At 39.7% G+C, this 24,111-nt stretch overlaps 1 protein-coding gene across 1 annotated transcript; it reads left to right on the forward strand.

Annotated features, from left to right (window-relative positions):
• Nucleotides 1-7,152: 7,152 nt before the first annotated feature.
• On the forward strand, nucleotides 7,153-22,939 carry LOC139478498 (uncharacterized). Its single transcript, XM_071260988.1, has 8 exons — nucleotides 7,153-7,207; nucleotides 13,427-13,645; nucleotides 14,803-15,030; nucleotides 17,820-17,963; nucleotides 19,443-19,528; nucleotides 20,765-20,902; nucleotides 22,579-22,598; nucleotides 22,729-22,939. The coding sequence occupies exons 1-8, from the start codon at nucleotides 7,153-7,155 to the stop codon at nucleotides 22,937-22,939; spliced, it is 1,101 nt and encodes a 366-aa protein (XP_071117089.1).
• Nucleotides 22,940-24,111: the final 1,172 nt, after the last annotated feature.

Genomic DNA, 24,111 nt, shown 5'->3' on the forward strand with positions numbered 1-24,111 from the left:
AAAGGTTGGAACAACAGTGAAGTATTTACTGCATCCTGTCCGTGAAAATCGCGAAAATTTTGCAAAATGTGAAACAATCACTCAATTTCGAAAACAGTTGGTAACGTTTTGTTGGTTAGTCATCTCCGGAAACATACATTTAAACATTGAAAGCAAACAAATGCAGACAAATCAATGAAAACAAAATAACGAATCGTATCAATGAATATTATCATGTATAAGAGGCTTCCCTGTAGGTTGATTATGAGCTTGTCTACTTCAGACATTCATTGTGTTCAAGTGGGTGAACCCTGTCTGCTTCAGACTGCCACTGTGTTCATGTGGGTGACGCTTGTCTACACAATATTGTCATTGTGTTCAAAGTGGGTGAACCCTGTCTCCTTCAGACTGTCATGTGTTCATGTGAGTGACGCTTGTCTACTTCAGACTGTCATTGTGGTCAATGGGGGTGAACCCTGTCTCCTTCAGACTGTCATTGTGGTCAAAGTGGGTGATCCCTGTCTCCTTCAGACTGTCATTGTGTTCATGTGAGTGACGCTTGTCTACTTCAGACTGTCATTGTGTTCAAGTGGGTGAACCCTGTCTCCTTCAGACTGTCATTGTGTTCAAGTGGGTGAACCCTGTCTCCTTCATACTGTCATTGTGTTCATGTGGGTGACGCTTGTCTACTCAATACTGTCATTGTGGTCAAAGTGGGTGATCCCTGTCTCCTTCAGACTGTCATTGTGTTCATGTGAGTGACGCTTGTCTACTTCAGACTGTCATTGTGTTGACGTGGGTGACTCTTGTCTACTTCATACCGTCATTGTGTTCAAGTGGGTGAACCCTGTCTCCTTCAGACTGTCATTGTGTTCATGTGAGTGACGCTTGTCTCCTTCAGACTGTCATTGTGTTGACGTGGGTGACTCTTGTCTACTTCATACCGTCATTGTGCTCAAGTGGGTTAAGCCTTTCCCCTTCATACTATCATTGTGTTCATGTGGGAGTACCCTGTCTCCTCCAGACTGTCATTGTGTTCATTTGGGTGACGCTTTTCTACTTTATACTGATATTGTGTTCGGGTTGCTGAACCCTGTCTCCTTCAGACTGTCATTGTGTTCATGTGGCTGAACCCTGTCTCCTTCTGATTGTAAATGTGTTCAGGTAGGTGACATTTGTCTTTTGCGGACTATCATTGTGTTCAGGTGGTGGAATCTTGTCTACTTCAGACATTTATTGTTTTCAGGTGGGTAACGCCTGTCTACTTCAGATTATCATTGTGTTGATGCTGGGCCAGACATGGGGATTATGTAGTTGACATGGTATGTTCTGTATGATATCTCAGTTTTTGGCTGATGTGGTTGGTGTCTCGAGTTGGTGCGCTTGGGACGATATGGTGAATATCTGGAGTTTGGGGCTGATATGTGAGTCTCGGGTTGTTGTATAATTATGGGGAGACTGATATAGACTGATAAGGGAGTCTTTTTCTTATATGAGGTTCAAAAAACTTTATGTAAAAGTAACAAATAATAACCCCTAAATATCATTCCATTGCCACTTGTTGATAACCCTTATGAATCTGTATTTGATAAGATTTGCAAATCCATATTTCATTGCAATTATTTATTTGGTATAAACATGAACATTGACCACGATTGATTGTCACGGATTTGCGTGTTGAACGAAGGAAATATTTGTTCGTCACAATCATTTCCATATACCATATTCAATATACCATATACCATATTAACATAATCTGTATGTTTTGGGCGGAATGTAAACGAACACATTTTCCTGACTGATAAGGCTTGAATTGTGAACGGAAAACTACACAGTAATAATAGCATTGAAACATATCATAAGCTCCTGTGTCAATTGTATACTTTGCTTCCTGGTCCAACACTAACTTGTGTATATTAACATGGGTGGCATATAATGTTACTGTCGACACGGTCGACTTAGTTTGCCGTGATTAAATGAAATCATGTCAGTTATGGTGGGATATATGAGTTGAGGTGAGGTGAGGTGAGGTGAGATGAAATTGGGTTAAACGTCGCGTTCAAGATTGTTGCACTTATATAGCAACGTGCATGTACGTGTGTGTGTTTGTCTGTTTGTACCAGTCCGGACTGATGCCGATTTGTCGTGCTAGCACACTGAGATATCATCCCGCAGTTTAATTATTAGGAATACCCCACTCATACACAGTGCACTGACTCAAAGCCGACCAGTCCTTTTTTTAGCCAATAAATGCCGAGTCCCAGACATCAAGTACCATCTTTTAACCTCTTTTGGTATGACGCTGCCGGGGATCGAACCCCGAACCTTCCGCACTCCGGGCGGACGCCCTACTACTAGACCACGGAGGCGGTCGGTGGGATGTATGAAAGTCTGTGTGCTTGCGTGATGTGTGTCTGGTGAGTATGTGTCTGTCTGTTGTGTATGTCAGTGTGTGTGATGTGTGGTCTGTATTCGGTAAATATGTGTGTCCGTGTAGTCCGTGTCCGTGTGTGTGCTTGTATGTGTGTGTGGGGGGTGGGTGGGTTAGGGGGTGGGGGTGGATGGGTGTGTGTGTTTTAGGAGATTAGGGGGAATTCAAATCTGAATCGTATTGAATCCTGACCCACTGTAATTCACACCCTATTTCTGTTCATTTCATTCTCATTTGCTTGAATCCAGACTTCAATTATTTAAGAACCTGGCAGTTTAGCTAATAAAATATCCAACAGGTTTCAAGATTCTGCTGCAGATTCTGCTTTCAGACTGATCTTTATTTAAATAAAGCGAGAAAATCGCTCCATATCCAATAGAAATCTCGGTATAAAACAGAGTTGATTGTACGATTCCGACTATATCATGAGCTTGTTTATGACTCACAATAAAAAAAGTAATGATATCAGGTGTTTTGTCACTGATCGAACATTGCTCGACATGAAGGGAAAGTTGACTATTGGAAAGTTGCAGTCATCCCTCTTGTCATACAGTCTTGTGGAAAGCGTTGTATCAACCAAGTCAGCGAGCCTGACCACCCGATCCCGTTAGTCGCCTTTTACGACAAGCATAGTCGCCTTTTACGGCAAGCATGGGTTGCTGAAGGCCTATTCTACCCCGGAATCTTCACGGGGCGGACTCGATGTGAATGGCAGGGAGATCTCTTTGGTGATGTATCCTGTTTGTCACTCTCTAGAGGTGACGGTCGACATCGGGGGTACAGACGGGTTGAATGAACGTTATGCTGACGCTTGTTTCCTGGGAGAGATCGTTTTGGAGGAGCTGGATCTGTAATGGTTTGGTCTGGAATTGCACAAGGTCACCGCACATCTGAATGCGATGAGGTATAGGGTCAAGATTCTTGATCAGCATGTTGTCCCTCACCTCGACTCCGACATCAACATGACGTTTCAGCATGACAGTGCCACACGTCACACCGCACGTACCACACGGGACTTCATACAGGCTAACCAAGTGGATGTTATGCCTTGGCCAGTCAACAGTCCAGACATGAACTCAACTGAACATTTGTGGGACTCTTTGGACAGACGTGTAAGACGCCATAAGAATCAGCCTCAGAAGATCCACGAACTTGAAACTGCCTTGTTTGCAGAATGGAATAACATTCCACAACAAGAAATCCAGTCATCATTGACGTCAATAAGACGCTCTGTTTGATGCAGACGGCAGTGGCCAAACCCGAAAATGTGACTTTCAGTTGTGATACCACTTCCACAGTAACGTCAGTCACATCGTTCTACGGATATTTCAGTGACTGATTTCTGTTGATATCTAATCATGGGTAGTGAATCCTATGGAATTCCATATCATAGTTTACATCATCATAACGATGGAATATATTTTTGGTAAAAATAAAGTCCGTTTCTTTTTTTGTTCAGTATACCAATATAATGTGGAATAATTTATCAAATTTATAAGCTTATCGCATAAACCATATCATTGTACTCGAGTGATATATACATTTTGGGGGCATACTAATAATTGTCTTGACCATTATAGAAATACATAGAAATACATAGAAATACTTGAGGCATGCATTTTCAAAGTCTGTTTATTCCTCCGTTTCGCTCTCTATAGCCTTTATTTCAGGCTCATGTGCACCTTTGTATATAGAATGTGTCATCATAGAATTGCATCTTGCAGCAGATTGATGGAGGACCAATTGAAATTGAAACTTTGTAATTGTATAGATGAATTTGCGACGGAGCTAGTTCACCAGAAGCAGACAATATTTTCCACGCACATCACAAAGAGCGGCACACAAGGTATAAATACAGACAACAATCAGTTGATCTGGTTTTCTTTTCAAATATTTACCAAAAGGGAAAATTTTGTTGATGTCGAAAAGTAGGGAAGTATATAATGTAAGTTTGAGAAAGTATGACAATGTTTTAAATATACTCGTAACCGTCGGCTCTTGGACAAATATCAGTTCAGCTCTGCGGTGCTCGTCGATTGTTAATGATGAAACTGACAGTTACATTTTAGTCTACAGTAGCTGACATTTCACATTTCCTGACTTCGCCTTCATTCTTTTCCATTGTCTGAAATCCAGATATATTATAAAGGCGATAATAGATGTATATTCGCAGGTATACAGAAGGAAAATACACAACTGTACCCATGCAAGACTTGCGTCTTCACATTATCTCACCCCGAAATGATGAAGTACATAGAGATTACTACACGAGTGTCTGTCAGATACCATTGATCTTAGAACGTGTTGTCCTCGCACTTTTTCAGCACTGAATCGATGCATTTTGTCTAATTTTCATGATCGCAATAGCGCATTAATACATAACACCACTGTCATAAGTGACGTCATCCTATGTACTGCTTACTACCCATAAATAACGTGACCCTACACAAAAAGGTTTCCGCCATATTTGTGGATTAACAAGGCGATGATGATCATGCAAGCCTATAGACAAAAACAAAGAACACCCTGGGTGCCAAGTTAATAGTTCACACCTCAAAGAAATTACCAAATATGTACAACAATGTTTATTCCGTATGACATCACTACCGGTGACCGACTTTTACAAAACGGCGTGTTCACTGACAACAGTACGCGGGGTTTCCAGAGGACCGTTTACGTTGATTGAGGGATCGTATGTACAAAAATGTGTCACGTAAGTAATCAGAAACATTCTGACAATCTGTGTACTGTTATTGGTGTACAATGTTTTCCAGTGTAACATTACTGATTTGATACCCGTCATCACTAATATGCTATTTTTCTGCTTTAATTTGTCGGATAAATATCCAATATTTAGATTTCTAAACACACAGTTTACCCTCTGGTAAATAACGCCGTGAATTATGATTTGGCGAGCTTTACGGGGCACCTAGTTTTCAAAAGTCACTTTCAGTAAATTTGCTTTACCTAAAATGACAGTAAATGATAAACAGAAGGGGGAATACAAGACTGTGATGTGTATTAGTTTGCGTGATGTATTTAGAATTTTATTCGACTTCGAAATGAGTGTTGAAGAGGGGGGGCATTTCACTCTAAAAAACGATAACGTTGAAGTAACAACAGATAATGTAACTGATAATAATAATATACTCGCAGACGAGGACGAGTTTGTTTATAAGGAGTATTAGTATTAGTTGAAGTATTAGTATTAGTATTAGTAGTAGTAGTAGTAGTAGTGGTAGTAGTAGGCTGGTCATGTCATGCCCTGTGCATAAAATTATATTATGCACACTTTTGGTATTTATAAATCAATGTATTCTAAATGTCTTATATATACACATGCACAAAAGTAAAGCGCCACCATATTCATAGTCTCATGATTGCACGTGTGGGAATCAGAACTACGAAATATGATGATGTATGACTGAATTAGGCTTCCATACTTTCATGAACTCAAATTTGTCCAGATACCACCAGGTAAGCGTGCTTTACGTGTTGCTGCAGTTCCCCTACCCTATAAATAGTGAAATTCAAGTTTCAGACACGTGGTTGCATTTTGCTCCTGTGTGAGATTCCCGTTCCAATACAGGTTGAAAATCAGCCATGGTGAGGAGAAAGTTAACGAAAGGCACATGCGGAATCGTCTGATATGGTGTCGTGCCCGTAGTCGATGGAACTTGGCCAACTGGAGAAGGATCCATTGGTCTGACGAGTGTCGAATGCTGCTACGAACTTTTGATGGTCGAATACGTGTTTCATTGTGCACAACCACCAGTGGCAAAAGTAATGACGTAAATTCTGCTGGGGTATCATGCAGGAAGCAGATGTACCGTAAGTCCCCATGATCCCCAGCGAGGTGGCCTAGCTTTGGTTACTGGTGGTCTATAGCCCGTGTTTTAATATAATATTGTTATGCTCAAATAAGTTTCATAATTTTTTTCTTAATATAGTATGCTCACATAGGTTTAAGAACTTGTTTTATACAGAAGTTTGCATTAATGACTAAATTGTAAATATATTTACTTGGCCTCGTCGTTATATGGCTTGGATAATACCGATGCGACGCTAAATTTTAACTCACTCACTCAGAGACGTAGGTGAACATTCGACTGAAGCACGAGTAACTTTTGAATGACTTCCAGTCAGGAAAGTAGTCCGTCATCCCCTGACCTAAGGTCATCACCATGGATTAGCCAATCACGGGCCTGGAATTCGATCTGACACATAGATAGATAAATATTCTATATTTCCTCCAGATATTAAAGATACATATCATATATTATACTATGTATAATTACAGATCTGTACAGTAGTACAATTTAACAATATTATGAGAAAAGATAACTACAAAATGCATGACAATCAAGCATTCATATAACTGTTTTGTTAAAGATACAGCCATTTCCTACAGTATCTTGACACAATAACAATAAGGTCACCCCATAGACTTTGAGATAAAGACCTAACACACTCAGGCATACCGCCAAGTAGTACAGACAGGATTATATCATCGTCCTCACTACATAGTCTTGCAAATGTAGCCACATCTGTCACATCACAAATGATTTCAAATAGTTCATTTCTGTCATTCATATTCAATGTACAATACCTTGCTAAGCATGGTGGATGGAAACGGGTCGAAGGGTAGTCTCGTTTGTCCAATAACAGTCACAATGGTTCACAATGAACAGATCTGTATAGGAACGTAATCTTCTTCCTGGTCTGTGCAGCAGTGTGTCACAATGGCGGCGTGGGCCAGTCTTGTGTTTTTCATGGCGCTTTTGAGTCTCGCTGCATGTAAGTACATTCTTTACTTACATGTGTTTCAGCACCAGATGATGACTTTAAATAATCGTTGAGACTCGTGTACTGAATGGTAAATCAGAACACATTTCCGTTGTATCATATACCGTGTATCGCAAACATTCTCTCTGAATATTGTGTATTGGTACAAGGAAAACTATCCCAGCGATTTTCCCTCAGTACACACAAAAAATGTCGCTCAATATACAATTAACAACAACGCATAACTCACTTATTATAAAAAAAAATGAGAACAAAACATCATACCCTACATCCATCCTGCGAATAGAAGTGATTCGTAAATCACGTAATGAAATGTGCCCTTAGCAGAATTATATTCACTGACGACAAAATACGAATCGCGGTATGTGCTACCATACTATGTGATCGTTGATGGTGTTATTGACGGTAACCATCTATGAACGTCTTTTGGTATGATGCGGCCGGGAATCCAACCCCGGCCCTTCCGTTCTCCGGGCGGACGCTCTACCACTGGAACACGGAGACGGTCGTTATGTTTTGAAGCGTGAATGTTCTTGGTCTCACACAATTAATCTTTTTTGCGTTCACGCGCGTCGATTGTGGGACATGATGATTCACCGCGCCTCACCACCCGACATTACTTCCTGCTTCACTCTCACGGGCGAGTCACCAGGTGTTTGTGTTGATAGCAGGTGTTGTATGTGTACAGTGAACACGGGGAAAGCATATACAAATGAAAACGTTTGTGTGAACAATGGGCGTGTTGAATGTATGTATTCCGCACTTCACTGCACAGGTCACAGATGTTTAGTTGTGTATCCAGTGACTTAGTGTGGTAATCATCTTACCCTAAATTATCATGACAATAAAAAAGCGATACAGAATATTTATATATGTGAATGTGTCACTTTCATCTGATGGACACAAGCACCCTGATAGGCCAACCTAAACCACTGTTACTTTAAAATGCATCAACATAATAACATACCCGACGAGTCAATCGAGTTGTGAAGGCTTTGAGCAAGGGCCTATACAATGGGAGTGAGTGAGTGAGTTCAGATTTATAGTCACATCGTTAGTATTTCAGCCATATCGTGACTAAATGAAGTTGTACATAAATAATTCATAAATATAGACATTAAAATCTGTCGACAAAGGACAGTAAAAACACTAGACTGTCACAGATGTAGATTTATAATTAGCATATCATCATAAATTTTGGACAATTCATAACAGTGCACAATAAAAATGGGCTACAGATCACCAATAACCAAAGGTAGGTCACCCTACTAGGTACTATTGGGACTTACGATACTTCTGCTACCTACATGGTAACCCAGCAGGATTTACACCATTGCTCTGGCTACTGGTGAGTGAGTAAGTGAGTTAGGTTTAACGCCGCTTTTAACAGTATTCCAGTTATATCGCGGCGTGTCAGCTTAATGTGGGAGGAAAGCCCGAAGTGATGCAGGTCTCAGACGTTTACCTCTTCGGTGTAACCGACGAGCACGGGTATGGTGCAGACAAACCTAGAAACATAAAGGATTCGAACCCACAATCATAGGTTTCTGGCGTGCCCAAGGGACGCAACTCTGCACAGCGAATCGCGGCGCCTTAGACGACTGGGCCACCCGTGCCCCCTCTGGCTACTGGTGATTGTCAGTAAGTTTAAGCCAAATCATTAAAAAACAACAAGAATTCTATGATTAAAAACATGGAAAATGAAAATTACTTTGAATGAAATGGGACTTACGTACCTTCTCAGGGGGACAATTATTAGCCCCCGCCCAATTCAAACGGGCTCCTTCCATACGTCCGTCCGTCCGTCCGTCACGTTTCGTTTCCGGAGCATAACTCAGAAACCGTTCAATATTTTTTCATCAATCTTTGCAGATCTGTCAAGTACATGCTGAACTGGTGCCTTTTGCTATTTAGAAATTTTAGAATTTTTTATTTTCCACGTTTCCATGGCAACAATATGGACTTCTATGATTAAACACATGGACAATGAAAATTACTTTGAATGAAATGGGACTTACGTACCTTCTCAGGGGGACAACTATTATGTCCCGCCCAACTCAAACGGGCTTTGTCCGTCCGTCCGTCCTTCTTATCAAGTCAGTTTACTAGGTAACATGTTTCTGGGGACCAAGGGAATGATTCTTGCTGGATAATAGTTTTTGTCTACTGAAACAGTTCTACTTATCAGATATAAAATAATGACTGTTTTGATATGCATCTCTACCTACAAAGACATTTAACAATTAATATACATTAACTGTACACAAATCCATAAGTTTAGATTAACTGTACCTACTGTTGAAACCATCAGGATGCAAATATGCTAGTCACTTTTGTGCCACCATTTATAAAAATACCATTCATTACTTACTTGTGTGTCTAAATCATACCATTATTAGAAATAATATGTATTATTATACACATGGATATGATATAAAAACAGCTTTATATGGTAACGTTAAAAAATTATGTACAAGAAAACATTGAAATAATTCAGTCAATACATGCATTTATCTCAGAATCTGGTAAATTGAACTAATCAATATGGATTTTAATCTGATGATTACATTATTGCTCAACTGATAGAATTGAATCAATATTTTATGGCTTAAACATATTTTTATTTCAAAAGAAATCTGGATCGGTAAACAAGCAAGAAATAACCATACATAGAATTACTTGTGGCATACATTTTCAAAGTCTTTTTATTCCTCCGTTTCGTTCTCAAAAGCCTTTATTTCAGTTTCGTATGCACCTTTGTATATAGAATGTGTCATCATAGAGTTGCATGAAATACTCTTGTAGGACCAAACGAAATTGAAACTATGTAATTGTATAGATAAACTTGCGACGGAGCTAGTGCACCAGAAGTAGACAATATTTTCCACGCACATCACAAAGAGCGGCTCACGAAGTATAAACACAGACAACAATCAGTTGTCCTGGTTTTCGTTACAAATATTTACCAAAAGGGAAAGTTTTGTCGATGTCGAAAAGTAGGGAAGCATATAATTTAAGTTTGAGAAAGTATGACAATGTTTCAAGTATACTCGTAACTGTCGGCTCTTGGACAAACAATAGTTCACCCCTGCGGTGCTCATCGAATGTTAATCATGAAACTGACAGTTATTTTTCAGTCTACAGTAGCTGACATTTTTACATTTCCACACGTCTTCACCTTTTCCATTGCACGTGTGCAGTAACCTATTTCTTACACACCCTAAAATCGCACCTTTTCAGTATCGAATTCAAATCGATGCATTTTGTCTAATTCACATGATCGCATTAGAGCATTAATTTATAACACCACTGTCATAAGTGACGTCATCCTATGTACTGCTTACTACCCATAAATAATGTGGCCCTACACAAAAAGGTTGGAGTGTTTGGCAACGAACACGCAGACAAAGCATCCAAATCAGCACTAAAATTAGAAGAAGTAAGCATCAGCATGAGTGATTATGGCTTTACGCCGCTTTTAGCAATATTCCAGCAATATCACGGTGGGGGACACCAGAAATGACTTCACACATTGTACCCATGTCGGGAATCGAACCCGGGTCTTCGGCGTGACGAGCGAACGCTTTAACCACTATGCTACACCACTGCCAAAAATCACCACGTGATAAAGTTGTCATCATGGTTATTGTTTAACAAGTTCACATGAAAATGTCCATACCCTTATATGTCTTATCTTCCACTTTACAATGAGCAGTGTTCCAAAACTTCCCTGTGATTATAGTTGTTCTTGATTCTTCACACCTGGAAAAGCAAGTTTAGGCTAATCACAGCGTAAAGTAAGTATATGAAATAGGAAAATTAGTCACACTAGCATACAGAGTATCAAGTTAAAGGAATATAAGTAAAACATATTTCTGCATCATAGTGTGTAGGTTGTATGCGCTGTGAAAAAAGGTTCCGAGAATGTGAGGAGTAATGTGTGATTGGTAATGTGTGTTTGTGAAAGGCGAGTGTTGAAGGCGAGAACACATATGTCGTCACATTTCATTAAGGTACAACGTATCAGTTTACTGTCTTACAGAGACGAGGGAGTTGCTTTGTCTAATAGACGGGTGAGCTAATTTTGAATATGAAATATTAAAATGTAAATTACATTCTCGTTGGAGTGTTTATGAATCCCTACTACGTATATGCTATAAGTACGTGAAATAATTGAAAGGGAAAATTGTTGGCCATAAATGTATTTATTTAATGTTAAATGTGACAAAAGTGTCTAAGTTATCTCCCTTACTTTCTCTTGGATTGAATCTGTGATACCACTGCAATATGCGCGTTACTGTGGTGTTCAGATATTTCATAATTATGATATAAGTTTGCAGGGTATTATTAGTATTCTTTGTCTCGTTAATAAACGGACACCCAACAGGAAGTCGTGTTTTCTCTGCTTTAAAACCTGTTAAACTTATACACGTTGAGTTGACAACATGAGGGGTCGTCGGTGTCACATCAGGATCACCCGTGGGATCGTCTTCGGTTCTGATTTTGGATTGCAGTTCAACATACCCCATGTACTCATGAATGTCATAATCTCATTTTAATCTCATTCTAACCAACCCCATCCTACCCCATCCCCACCCAAGTCATTCTCGTGTGTGAAGTTATTGACCGTAGACCGAAATTGTTCCACCATCTTTCATATGAATTCAGGTGTGTTAGTGCCAAGCTTGACCCGTGAAGATCCGGGGTAGAATAGATCTTCAGCAACCCATGCTTGCCGTAAAAGACGACTATGCTTGTCGAAAGAGGTGATTATTGGGTAATCAGGCTCGCTGACTTGGTTGATGCATTTCATCGTATCCCAATGGCGTGCATGGATGTTCATGATGTCAATCACTGGATTGTCTAGTCCTGACTCGATTATTTTACAGACTGCCGTCATATAGCTGGAATATTGCTGAGTAAAGCATTGAATAACAAACAGACAAACTAAATAGTGCCAAGCTGGCCTGCATCTCAGAGTTGCTATATTTCACTGTTACAGCTTCTGCTCTGTAAGGTAGCGTTTACTTTCCTTGTTTTTTCAGTGATTTTGTTTTTGACTCGATGATATCCCTCAGTTTGGAAAATTCAATTTAAACGAAAACTGAGTTGCCATAATCTTTGCTTTTTGAGCTTGGCTCGTACTCGGAATCAAACCTGCATATAATTGTGTTAAGTTCAGTAAGAGGGATAACTTCATTTGGGCGTTGCTCCTTCATTTTTTCGGAAAGACACTTTTTGCCAACTCGCTTGTTGAGCATTGTTTTTTTATACAGTGTTTGTATTTTCATTTTCTGCAAAAATATGTTCAATGTCGGCAGATGTACACGGCAACAAATCTTTTTAGCTTGTTTTTGAACATCAGAGCTGTTTTTTCGGGCCATCCAAGAAATCATCAAACATCAAATCATCCAAAAATGATTGATGTAGACCAATATGTTTGGGCATCGCAGACATTGAAGTCACAGTTTCAGGAATCACACAAGGGACTTTTCGCTCATCCATGTCAGTATTGACCACGGAAAGATAAAAAATGGCTGCATTATGTTTACTACTCTTCCAACAAAATTCCCGTCAATCTTCAAAGGATCGTTTACTTATATCGGAGACAATGATGTCGCCATTGTTGTTTACATGCAAGCATAGCAGACGATTTATTCAATCTAACTTCATGTACTAATAAATCTTTATTAGTTTTTTATGTTTTGTATATTCCATTATCGTAAACAATATGTGTGAACGATATTCTATTTGAATTAATATAGTTTTAGAACGCTTTATGTTGTAAATGACAAGGCTCGTATGGCATATATGTGTTTGTGGAAAAAGACGAATGAACATGATGAATTGGAAAATGTAGTTCTGGCAATGCGTCCTTAACCAATGAAATTACAGGATTTCTAAAACAGCCAATCAGCATTAAGCGACTGTTGTAACCTCTCCAGGTTATATATATGCTACCGTAGTCCACATCACAAATATCTACTGTAGTACAATGATACAAACTAGTGTACACTGTTCTCAAAAGTTGTGGGGTATCCAGAAACAGTTCCACTGGATATTCATCTGGTGCCGTTGGGGCATGTCCTGCGAATTGTAACACTGGAGATGGGATGTGGGCATATTGAAGAAACTTTAATATGATTCACGTAAATATGTTTTATAGTAATCTGGTTTCAAAGCTTCAAAATTTGTCCACTACTGTTATAGGTACCTGGCAAAATGTCGCCCTGAACAAACCAGCATGGATGAGTACAATGTTGACAGATGGAAATGTGCCGGCCAGTAATGCTGTAGATGGAGTGACTATCGCAGACATGTTTGCATATTTAATGCACACCAACGTTGATGAACGTACCGCCTGGTGGAAGGTGTTTCTACAGAGAGAAGTACGGTCAGCACAGGTTAAAATCTTTTTCAGGGCAGACTGTAAGTATCCTTTAGATATTATGTAATAATGGTTGAAAGTTGTAATAACGCTATATGATATTGACATTAGAAAATACGCTTAGCAAACGGAGTGATTATTATAATACGAATTACTGACCTTATGCCAGTGTCGAAAATGTCCGTAAATAGCTAAATAAAATATGACATGATAATGATTTATAATATTTTATATAAAAATAATTATCTTTAAATATATTTCCCTGGGCGTGTAAACTGCAATGATTTCAGTATCATCAAATTTGTGTTGGTAATATTTAGATTTAATGAAAATAAGATTAAAAAGCATAACATGGGATGCTGACTGCAAATATGTACTTGTTAGCATTAAGCATGCCACTTTTGAAGCAGTAAGTAACTGGTTCATGTAGTACTGTTAGACTATAGACTATATTATCGGTTTATACCGCCGTCATATGGCTGGAATATTGCGGAGTGCGGCATTAAACAACAAACAAACAAACAAAAAAAGATCAGTATAATTTCTAATGCTTCATTGCTGATTGTAAATATTGATGGACTCCAATACATTGATTTGTTTTATCATGTTTATTCATTGACACGTCAATAATGATTGTTAGATATTTTTATTCAGCATCATGTCCTCTGTGCAGTGATTATGTTTCAATACATTGGCGACCTTGGCAGCATTGAAGGGGGGGGGGGGGGGGGGGGGGGAATCACAATTAAATATCATGTGAAAATATAACGACCACATAGATTGTCTATTTCCATGTAATGTTGTTCACTATAGGATACTTACTATATGTAATGCATGTGCATACATGTTTAGACAAGACACGATGTAATGGCGTCAAACTCTACACCTCTGTTACGAACCCATTATTAAATTTCATAAAGTACATATTACTATTGAACTTTTTATGAAGCACTGTTACTTTTCCTCGTTAGTATACACATTTAAAAAGGCGGTACTGTCTGTTTCATTTTGGTAGCCAGATTTAGAAAACATCACAGTTGATACAAATCAGCTGGTGTGGCGCAATCGACTTATTATATTCATTACGTATTCATATATACTTGTATATCACATTGTCGTAAACTCAGGCTGTACAGGCATATCTATAATGTCGTGAATAAATTTTGATAGTTATTATTTCAGCAAATTTTCCTTTCAGACAAAAAACGGCGTAAAGGCGTCCAACTGTACACCTCAGTTACGGATTCACCGGACCCAAAAGGAGGAAGTCTGTGTCACACAGTTACTGGACTTCCTGACGGTACAAACATCCCTGACGTACTGAATGTGACCTGTCCTGGAACCTGGCGCTCCCTGACTGTCTACACTGAAACTGATAATGATGGACGTGGTGCTGTGTTGGACTTTGCCGAGGTACAGGTGTGGAGTAAGTACCCACACAAGGACAGATCAGTTGCAGCTCACCCTGAAAAACGTATTACCATATAATTTATGTATAGTGTGGCACAGAATCAAAACTGCCTACAGAATAACCATGACCTAACTGAATAGAAGCAACAAAAACCTATCCATGTTCATAAAAACTCTGCCAAAAGCGTTAACGAAGATTTACGTTTCCGAGTGTATTATGAGCATGTGTTCATAAGTTAATGTCAAATTGACATGATGTCAGGTGTTCGCGAAGAGATGAGCGTATCCTGCCCGAAACAAGATGGTGTAATCGAAAGCATGTGTCGTCATTCTATGACTTACATATCTATAAACATAATCTGTAAACCTAAACTTATTCTATTTACGTATTTATAACATGTTGTAAGACAATAGCTGATCAGACGACATAATATATACTCATGCAATGAGACATCACCAAATCCCAGCTTTCCGTCTTTGCTTCCAGAAATGGCATGTTACAGAATAAGGGCACGTATTGTTGGTTAGGTGATGAAATAACCAAAGGCACGTGAATCCTTGCTGTTTTTAGCATTTGTTTCTTAACTTTGACAGTAACATGCCCTTTGATATGATTAACTTGACTCTATAATTGTGTATGTACGTTAAACTTAGGTTTAGGGTTAGATATTATGAGCTATCTTTGAATTGCAAACCAAATGTGAAACATTGCAGTTGGATAGCTGCCATGTGATTTTTGGGGAGGTTGGTACGTATAATGTAAAATAAGCCGAAGTGAAAGTGTTGACACCAAACCGTCTGGCCTGTGTTAGATTTTTCAAATGACTGCACAGATAATAAGGTCAAAGTCTCTTTTATACCAAACGCAATCACTCAATACATACAACAAAGCCTTTCACTCCAAATATATACATAACATTCACACATTAGCTTACATACAGTCGGAACCTACTCTAATGTCTGCACTCAAATCAAATATAAATATTATGAAGTGTAATATTGTTACACGTACGTTGATATAATTGGAAGACTAATTTTAGTATATGTGTGTTTTAAGTAGAGGCGTAGATCGCTCAGTCCAAACTTGGGATGACAGTTTTCCGTCTCTGTTGCCAGAAACGTTGTGTTACAGAATAGGGGTATGCGTCGTGGCTGACGAAAGGCTTTTCATCGTGATATCTTGAGTGCCCTAGTCTGTAATGCATATAACGATCATAGGATAGCCAGGAGCATTGTGTTTTGTCCCGCTACAGGAGTAAGGTCATTCTTAAGCTGGGTAAGGATGTCATAACGAGGGCATGTCAAATCGTTCTAAGCCTTATTGACTTTCAACTATGGGCCATAACGAAATGAACTGGTCAATATCGTACATTATTGGTGTAGTTCACTACCAGTGTATTTGGTATGTTGAGGCCGTTTGTGTATTCGTAACAGCCAATTGAACGTGATGGGGGTCCAAATGGACACAGAAATGGAATAGACCGAGTAGTCAGTATTTTGTTTTTACTTTAGAGAAAAGTACTCCTCAAGAAATTCATGACCGCATGTCACAAGTGTATGGGGATAGGTACCCTATCTATTCCACTGATAAATATTGGGCAGCTATGTGTAAGCCTGGGAGAACAAGCCTTGATGATTACCGAAGGTCTGGATGTCGATCAACTTCCAGTAATAAAGATTCTGATTCTTAAGAAAAAAAGAACTGACATTGCCAGAGAAAGTTTAGCGGTAATTGTGGAGGATTTCAACAAAAGATAAGTAACGGATTATAATAAATGGGTGTACCACGATGATCCCGAGTCAAAACGTCAATCCACGGAATGGCACCATTCCACTTCTCCGGGACCAAAGAAATTCAAGTCTTCAAGATCAGTGAAAAAAGCTATGGCCACTGTACATGTATTCTGGGATGCAAAGGGTGTGATCCTTGTTAATTACTTAGAAAGTCAAAAGTGAGTGAGTGAGTCAAAATTTTACATCCCATCGGCAATATTGCAGCCATATTGCGATAGAAAGTCAAAAGACGTTTACCGGTGACTACTGTGCTGATTTGCTTCATCACCTGAGAGATTCTGTCAAAAGAGGAATGCTGCTTCGAGGAATGCTGACGGCTGGAAATTTTCTTTTTCATGACAATGTCTCCTCTTACACCTCTCGATTTGCAAAAGGCTGCTGTGCCACAATGTGGGTTGGAAGAGCTTCCTCACCCTCCATACTCGCCAAACAAGGCACAAAGTGATTTTTCACCTGCTTCCATAACTGAAAGAACTGAAAGCATGGAAAGCGCCAGGACGACAACGATGGGGGTGGCTTCAGAACACTGAAAGGGTTCATTATCGATATGATCTGTGTATTGAAAATATTATGTTGAAAAATGAAATTAAAAACACTTTCACAATTGTTGGTTTTGTTTGTTAGGCTTAGCACTTTTTGATCAGCCCTTGTAAACTGAAAATGACTTTACCTTTCTTATTTAGTTTACTGGAGATATGTACATGTAGTGATTCAATAAGCATGGGGAGATCCGCTGTTTTAAGCTTTTTGGTCTTTAGTGACAGTGACATGCTCTTTAATTTGATTAACTATTCTTCATGTGCTATATTTGAATTGCTAACCAAATGTTCAACATTGCAGTTGGATAGCTGCCATCTGATTTGCTGAAACACATTGAATGTATTTTAATATGTTCAGGGAGGGATTAGCGTTTAATGTATAAAAGCCCATTTAAAAGTGTTTGTGGAATTTGGAAAACAATGGTGATGAGTCTCCTGTCAGTTTTATGTGTACCGCAGATTATTTTTCTAGCATGCACCTCTGGGTATTATGAAACCAATTGTGGTCAACGCTGTGGTGCTCGTCACTGCAAGTCGGACTCCAGTTGTGACGTCATACAAGGACAGTGTGTTGGTGGATGTGCGGCTGGTTATCAGGGAACAGACTGTATTCAAGGTAATAGTCAACACATAACGTTTCTATTTACGAAAATTTCGAAGTGTCATACCACTTTTCCAAAGTTGTTTGACAAGGGTGAAATCAAGGTCTTAGGGAAATGGTTTGCTGGTACATTTCAAAGTTTGACGCATCAGTGTAAAAAATGATGTGCTTGACTTGTATCATGTTCCACTAATTTCTTTAAGTGAACAATTGACTTGTCCTTGCATGTGTTTGTGGCGGGTGCCACTGGTGGGACCGGACAGGGTCACCTATTCGCGAACACCTAGTATCATTAAAATTTGATAGTGATTCCTAATTATTTTCAACACATATATTTAGCCCTGCCTTGGCGTAATTAAGAAAGTGTAAATATTTCAATATTTAAAATATTTTGTATTAAAATTAGTCCTAAAGAACTAACAAATCGTACCCAGAAAAATACGACGTTTCAGGTGAGTTTCCTGGGTACAATTCTTTAGTGTACAGATCCTTTGAAAATTGGTGACAATTAAATAGTTTGATAAGACAGACGGGTTCCAATAATTGCGATTGTGTCACAAAAACGCATCACTTAGAGAACATTTAACGAGTGAGTATGGCTTTTCGCCGCTTTCACACTATTCCAGCGATATCATGTCAGGGGGACACCAGAAATGGGTTTCAAACATTGTACCCATGTGGGGAATCGAACCCGGGCCTTCGGCATGACGAGCGAACGCCTTAACCACCAGGCTATCCCACCTTTCCCACTTAACGACATCTGTGAAATAATCAAAGTAAAACGTTCTAACAGAGGTACAACACAATGATACATGCGAGATCCTGCCAAACCGGTTCCGTTGTAATAAATGTAGGGAATTACACTGAAATATCCTCTCCAAAAAGGAAGTGTACAGGGGTTTGAAAAAGGCAATTTCAATTAATTGTTTTTCAGAAATGTGTATTTCTTATGAATATGGAAGGTGTAATTAATCATTTTCACCAACAAAACTCCGCCATTACATTCATGAAAAGGATTCTGCAACTATATCTTGTGTTTATGAATCACTTTCAAATATTGATGACAGCAGATGTTCGCGAAAAGGTGAACGTGTCCTGCCCCACCAGTGGCACCCAGGAAAAAGAAAGGCCTTCCTTCATTGTATTGAGGATTATGGTTAATCGTTGAGCCAGGGATTTGGTGGCACATTTGCATGTAAGGGAAAGCATATCCTGCCCTACCAATAGCATCGTCCGCCATTCACACAAGTTGAAGATGTATATTGTGACGGCGGTATGTGAACAAACCAGACAATCAAGTTATGGACCACACATTCACGGTAGTATTTTTGAGGTTTCTATTGAAACTAAAAACGATATGCTAAGTTTGAATTACGTTTAAGACGAGATTCTGCTGTACAGACAGTACAGACAATGAGTTCAATATGCCCATTTCATTTTAGACTGTCCTGATGGTTTTTATGGAAACAACTGCTTTCTGAGATGCACTGATAGACATTGTCAAAGTCCATCCTGCCATGGTGATGGAGCATGCGGAATTCAATGTGATGCGGGATGGACACTGCACGACTGCACACAAGGTAAGATTCAATTTCCTGACACCAAATTGGTATACATATGCCAAAAGGTAGGAGATAGTGTTGTCATCAAGACATATCTTCTGATCTATATGGTCATATCTGATGAGCACTATCTAATCGGTTATAATGGTTGATGTGATGAGATGGCGCCGCAGTAGGTCGTTAAAAAGGTCGGGGTCCAGTTCGAAATTGCATTTTGCAGCCAACGTCATTACAATCTGGTAAAACCACCTCTTTGTGCCATCCATGCACGAATTCTTCGAGTCAGGCTTCTGATGAGTCGACCAACATCGGATTGACTCATCAGTGAGGACAACACTAATTCATTGAGAGTGGTTGGCGGATTTTGACGTTGACGTCCCAAACGTGTTCAATGGGGGAAAGGTCAGGACTGATTGTGGGCAATAACATGAATGCTTTAGTGAGTAGTGTTTTATGCTGCTTTTAGCAATATCCCAGCAATGCCACTGCGTGGGACACATTTTATCCATGTTGGGAATCGAACTCGGAATTAAGGCGTGACGAGCGCAGGCTATCACCGCTAGGCTACCCCGCCACCCCACAATCCTGGAACGTTGAGCACGTACATTATCATCTTGATAGATGAAACGTTGTCCATCAAGTTGTGAAAATGGCATCACAAGTGGTTTAATGATGTTGTCCCAAAAGCATTGACCTGTGGCTCTGGCTTGGACAGTATGGGGTGCACGTCGGTCAGTTAGGACATGACATTATCCCAGTCAGTTATCCCAGTGTTGACGTTCCCCACACCTCTGACGCCTCTGATTCAAATGGCGTGCAGTAATTTGTGAGGGATGACACATGGACGTCGTCATCTGCTCAGACGCTTTCGCACCACCTGGGCATGTACTCTTACACCAATTGCCTGTTGCAGCTGGTCCCATATCTGAGTGACAGTTTGCAACCGATTTCTTAATGCCATTGTTTTGACTAATCTGTTCTGGGCTGGAGTGGTTGTCCTTGGGCGCCCAGAGCGGAGGCGAATCCCGGTTCGCCCCGATGATGTTTCTAGGTTTGTCAGCACTACACCCGTGCTCGAAGTGATAAACGTCTGAGACCTGAATCACTTCGGGCTTTCCTCCCACATTAAGCTGACACGCCGTGATATAACTGTAATACTGTTAAAAGCGGCGTTAAACGCAAACCACTCACTCACTCACCATTAGTGCTCATGCGCTGAAATGAAATTAATTTGCCCTGCAATATTCCAAACAGAGTGCCCCAACGGCACATATGGCATCAAATGTAACTCCGCCTGTGGCCACTGTGCTGATACCAACACATGTCATCACGTCACTGGAGCCTGTCCAGGTGGATGTCAGGCAGGGTGGCAACTGGACCGGTGTCAGACAGGTGAGTGTGAACAATCTAAAGTAAACAAAATTGCCTTGTTGTAAATGTAAGATACATTAAGACGAAAACATATTAACTTTCTTGTCCCTTTTGTATGTCGTCAGAAAACTAGAAACACTTTTCTCAACTTCAGTAAACTCATTCACCTGATGTAGGAGGAAGTAAATTCTCCGAAACGTTATGTTTCTCATAATAAAGAAGTTGACATCCATAAATGTTCTTCCTTGTGTGTTTCACTTAAGGCACAAGTACATCTTCATAATGCAACCACGTGTTCCAAGCAAACACCCACAAAATATTATTTTCAAACAGAAGTGTCCTTCACGCAATTAGCGCATGACCGATAAATATTCTTTGGGAGCTACAAGTATCAGTGGGCCTGATATGTTTCAAAGTTGTTTGTTGATGGCATTTTGTGCACAGGGCATGTTGATTGTGATATACTCTTCTTCCCTATACATACATTATCGATCTCAATGTACATTACTTTGACAAAATGGAGACCATATTCTACATCCTACATCACACCATCATAAAAGCACCCGTCAATAACAGATACCAGTCATTTTATTGGTGAGAATTGGGAAGGACCCATTTGTGGTAGGTGTCAGGAGGGATTGACATTGGACAACTATAATTCATTTATAATATATTTTGCCTTTTACGACCCATATAATGTAATCAGTTTCCGCACATAATCGACACTGCGTCTGTAATCTTCTTTCATACTAAAGGCGAACATCAACTGGCTTTTGACAAAATAAATTTGGTGCATGTGGAGTAGTATCCACACACTGTAACTGCACCAGAGAAGGTTGTCATTCTTTATGTTTTCATGAACTATTACAATGTATATATTTATGTGGAGGGTTAGGCGTCTGCCGTGAGAGCGGAAGGTCGTTGGTTCGATCCCCTGGCCACCTCATATCCAAAGATGCTAACACACAGTACTTGCTGGTGCTCGGGATAAGGAGCATAAAACAAGGAATGGTCTCTCATAGGGATTTCCATGCTACATTTGGACATGGTATCTCAGTGGACCAGTGCTATAAACGTCAACGCCACTGAATAACCAGTCATAATTTACAACGAAACAGACAGAATAGTTTTGAAAATTATATAAATGGATGACAAAAAACAGTGATTGCACCAGTGGTTCTTTACAATGCAAAGGATCGTTCTGTCATACCTGTAGGATCCGCCACTCACATAAGTTGAATAAAAAGTATGTGTTTGTTACATTACCGCGCACATCAGTACACCTGACATGCGACGGCGGCCTGTAAACAAACCTGACAATCCAGCGATGGACCAGAAATCCAGTCACACGATAGCGCATTTTCAAAATTTGTTGAAAGCAATAATGACATGTTAATTTTGAATTACGTCTGTTGTGTACAAGTGCAGAGATGCTGCTGCTTTTTAGTAAAAAAACAACGTTTACGAAATACGTTCTTTTTTGAACACAGTGGGGGCAGTTTTAATGTCTTGACAAGTACAAGCAAACACACAAATGTGCATGTTCATCGCTATGTAAGTAGAATAATTTCAATTCCCACCCCACTTATACTATTTCTCTTGTTTTAAAGAATTACAAATGGATTCTGCAATCACACCGACAACAGCTGGAATAATTGGCTTAGCTGCTGGAATTTCTTTCATGCTGATTCTTGTAGTTGGACTCTACGTGTGCCTGGTAAGAAAATGGAGGTAAGTAAACCTTACAAAATCACCACTGACATGATACTTTTTATCACTTATTGTGTACACCCTTCTTATGGTAGATTGTCATCTGAAGACTAACATCTGTAAATCTTGCTTCGCAGGTTGCAGTGGATAAACTCTTCTCAGAAGGATGTTGTAAGAGTCAAGGACACACAGGAGCCGGTGGACAGGAACATGGCACAGCCTTCAGACAACTACACATCTCTATCCGAGCAGGCTGGTGGTTGCAACATGTTCACCAATGACTATGATGCAGTGGATGTCGAGGCTAAGGCGAACAGAGACTACGACGTCATTAAGAACAAGGCTTAAAACAATTTGTAGAGGATACGTTGCAGTGACAGGACACCTTACCACCTAAACACAGTTTCAACGAATGGAAGCGACCGTACCGCATTCGTGACAACAATGCATTTAACCCATATGTGTCACAATTGTCAGTTTGACTAAAAAAGTAAAGCACATTCACTCGCTTACTATTTGACTTTGTTCACTTGGTATATATACTTTTCATCCTCAGTTTACTGGAATTTATTATCATGCGTATATTCAACATACTGTGATTTTAAGGGGGTTTGACATGTAAGCGTATGTCATGGTCGACTGACCCATCGTGTTTCGTAATCGTCGTCGTCGTTACCATCACAGTAGGTTTCTACATACTAGTATATGTTCCATTTCACTGTTATTTTGTAAATATTGACGTTGGCCTCGGCTTGTTGATGTGACCATTCGCGTAATTCTGTCAAACTGCGGGATGCCATTTCTTCTGAAACTGCTTAACTGACGAAGCTGAAAAAATGGTTGTAGAGCTTCCAAAATTGATAATGTTACAAGCTGGTTAAAATCAATATTCATATATCTTCAGTCAACGTCTTTCCAGGCGCTGCGATTCGCTGTGCAGAGTGGTGTCCCTTGGGCACACCAGAAACCTATGATCGTGGGTTCGAATCCCGGTTCGTCCCGATTATGTTTCTAGGTTTGTCAGCACCACACCCGTGCACGTGGGTTTCGCCGAATTGGTAAAGGTCTGACACCTGCATCACGTATCCCTTTCCTTCCACATTAAGCTGAGACGCCGTCACTTACTCACTCTCCTTCCAGAAAGTAAAGAGAATGAGTATTGTTCAGATGTGATGTACGACAGGTAGTTTCACATTCCAAACTTAACATATAACATTTTTGGATCGGGGAACGACGGTCATCCTAAAGGTTATTGGGTATTTTTGTACTTTTAAGACTTGCTTCTTACAATAGTCGAATGAGTAAGATCAACGTCAGTGCTATGGTCATAGCAGGGTCGAAATTATAATATAAATATGTGGATCTTTTGGATGCACTGACTACGTGACTGTATACTGTCATGCAGTTTTATACGTTACATTAAGTACTGCAGAAAGACTGCTCATTTCATACTTGCCCATTGGCCATTACAGAAAGGAAATGCTTACGTCAACTCATGTTCAGTATCTCTCTTTGTTGAG

The sequence above is a fragment of the Haliotis cracherodii genome, unplaced genomic scaffold (assembly GCF_022045235.1).
Source record: "Haliotis cracherodii isolate W230 unplaced genomic scaffold, xgHalCrac1.p SCAF_4, whole genome shotgun sequence".
Taxonomy (NCBI): Eukaryota; Metazoa; Mollusca; class Gastropoda; order Lepetellida; family Haliotidae; genus Haliotis; species Haliotis cracherodii.